We start from the raw sequence: 2,569 nt of genomic DNA, 5'->3' as shown, positions 1-2,569 counted from the left end.
TTAAGCTAATTTGAGTTTAAATTAAAGCTTATGAATTAAATTAAACCAAAAGTTAAAATAAACTGACTGGACATCCTCAATAAGTATAGAGACAAATTAAGTTTTATTTTGAAAATTAGAGTAAAATTAATATAATTTGAACACATAATTAAATTTTGAAAATGTTATTTGACCCAATTAAATTTTGAAAAAAAAAATATATATATATATATATATATATATATATATATATATATTAATGGAACCAATTCGAATAGAAATTGAAATTTAGCATGGCTGGGCCTAGAATCGAGCACAAACCAGTAAGAATCAATGTAGTCCTAGTTGTACGAGTGTGATATTATTATTATTATTATTGTTATTATTATTATTATTATTATTATTATTATTATTATTATTTCAAACCAAAATTAGAATAGTACTTTGAATCTTAGTTATAACTTCACAATATTCAAGTGAAATAAATAAGTTTAAGACAATTCTTAGATACATTAAAATGTATAGATTATTTTATACATTCAATCAATCAATATATATATATATATATATATATATATATATATATATATATATATATATATATATATTGTAACAAAACACTACGTATTAAATATTAGAACATATCAATATCACAACTTATATAAAATGTTCAAAATCATAATTAAAAAAACAGAAATAAAATAACATCATTAGTATAAACCGGATATATAGACTTTTCTTCCCATCAAGAAAAATCAATTTTTTGAAAGTAGGAAAACTTCATTCACCATATTGTTCAAGTTGAAGGAAGATGATCCATTGGGACTTGCGGCCTCTTCTGATATCTTCTTCCATTCCATGGCCTTTTCCTTCATATTCTTACCTTTCTGTCCACTCATCAACTCTTCAACAAGCTTCTCCACTTCATCTCTTTGGAAATTACTACTCAATTCCACTCCAATACCCCATTCATTGCAACTCTTTCTACAGTTGACAAAATGTTCTCCAAAAAATGGCCAACAGATCATGGGTATCCCTGCACATATGCTTTCCACTATTGAGTTCCATCCACAATGGGTAATGAATCCCCCAGTTGATTGGTGGTTTAGAACTTGTTCTTGTGGGCACCAACTCGCTATGAAACCTCTCCCTTTAGTTTCAAGCAGAAACTCTGGTGGCAGAACTGCAGTGTCTCCCATGATCAAGTCTGGCCTTGTTATCCACAGGAAGTTATGGTTGCTATTAGCAAGTCCCCAAGCAAGCTCAACTAGTTGCTCCGCACTCATTACCGTAGTGCTTCCAAAATTGATGTAAATCACAGAGTTGGGTTCCTTGGAATCCAACCATTTAATGCACTCGGGTTCTTCATTCCATAGATTGCACTCAATGGAATCATAACGATCATCAGAAATTTGATCCATAAGCAATTGTAGAGGACCAATGCTATAGACCTTTTGAAACATGGGCGAGACGCTGCTTAGGACTTCACCTTCCAAGGCATCAAAAGTGTGGAATATAACAGCTGAAGCTTTAGAGGCCCTTTCCAAGTCCCCTTCACTAGAGTCAGCCATGGAATCAGCTTGATCTTTAGTTTTAATAAACTTGGAAAGATCTCTTACCTGAGCTCCTTTCATTCCTGGAATCCATTCCATCATGCTGTCCAAATTCTTATTATTTGCAGCTATTTCATTGCTTGGATCTGCAATCATATCCTTCAATTTATTAAAAAAAATCCAAAACAAAGAGTTCAATGTGGTGATATATATAATATACCTTTGAGAAAAGTGAGACATTGCTTGATTTGATTGCGAGAATGCTTAAAACTCATAAACCCAGAAGCTCCCATATTCCAAAGGAATACATTAGGAATGTCAAGTTCTTGGGAGAGTTCTAAACTATAACTCAAAATAGCATCAGAAAGTATGCATGTAACAGGAGGATTTGAATAAGAAGCAGTGTCATTAAGCTTGGCAACAAGATCACGAAATAAAGGCAAAAAATTCTTTCCACATATCTCACGAAGAGCAAGAAAGTTCAAGGCCAAACTAGTGTGGGAATTTGAAGGAGGGTGTTGGAGAGGTAAGGTGGCAAAATGGAAGTCAGGCAAGCCATTCAAGGCATTAGGGCCTCTTGAATCAAGAATGCGCTTGTGGTTAAACTGGGTATTCACAAAGGTTACATGAAAACCTTTGTAGTGAAGGAGCTTTGCCAATTTGAGCATAGGAGTTATGTGTCCTTGCAATGGGAATGGGACACACACCACATGAGGCTTACCAGCTTGTGCCATTACTTCTTACTGTAATTTCTTCTTCTTGATACCTTTCTCTCTTTCTACGCTGTGGTACTCCAAGAAAAGATTAGCAAAAATTTATAGGAATAATTGACCATAAAAGTGACAATTTTGAGAATATGTGTTTTCTTTTGACTTTGTATTCTTATGTTCTCATTTTTGGGTTTTTATGTATGGGAACTTTCTAATTTGTGTAAAAAAGTTGATAATATAATGTGAATTGAACAAATTAAAGCAGCAAAATAACACCTTAATTGTATTATTTAATTGGATGAATTCGGTCCAGAAATGGTGAAAATT

General features: G+C 32.7%; 1 protein-coding gene across 1 annotated transcript; it reads right to left on the bottom strand.

The window, feature by feature from the left end:
• Positions 1 to 708: 708 nt before the first annotated feature.
• Positions 709 to 2,266, bottom strand: LOC110661537 (7-deoxyloganetin glucosyltransferase). Its single transcript, XM_021820193.2, has 2 exons — positions 1,753 to 2,266; positions 709 to 1,678 (listed from the first exon to the last, which is right to left on the bottom strand). Exons 1-2 carry the CDS (start codon positions 2,264 to 2,266, stop codon positions 735 to 737), a joined length of 1,458 nt encoding a protein of 485 aa, XP_021675885.2. The 3' UTR covers positions 709 to 734.
• Positions 2,267 to 2,569: the final 303 nt, after the last annotated feature.

This window comes from Hevea brasiliensis, chromosome 4 (genome assembly GCF_030052815.1).
Source record: "Hevea brasiliensis isolate MT/VB/25A 57/8 chromosome 4, ASM3005281v1, whole genome shotgun sequence".
In the NCBI taxonomy this organism is placed as follows: Eukaryota; Viridiplantae; Streptophyta; class Magnoliopsida; order Malpighiales; family Euphorbiaceae; genus Hevea; species Hevea brasiliensis.
Note: the sequence above shows the minus strand (reverse complement) of the source record. Positions and strands in the feature narration are given on the sequence as shown.

Coding starts and splice junctions, on each gene's coding strand:
- LOC110661537 (XM_021820193.2), bottom strand. CDS start 2,266: ATGGCACAAGCTGGTAAGCCTCATGTGGTGTGTGTCCCATTCCCATTG. Junction 1,679..1,752: donor ATGTCTCACTTTTCTCAAAG/GTATATTATATA, acceptor ATATGATTGCAG/ATCCAAGCAATGAAATAGCT.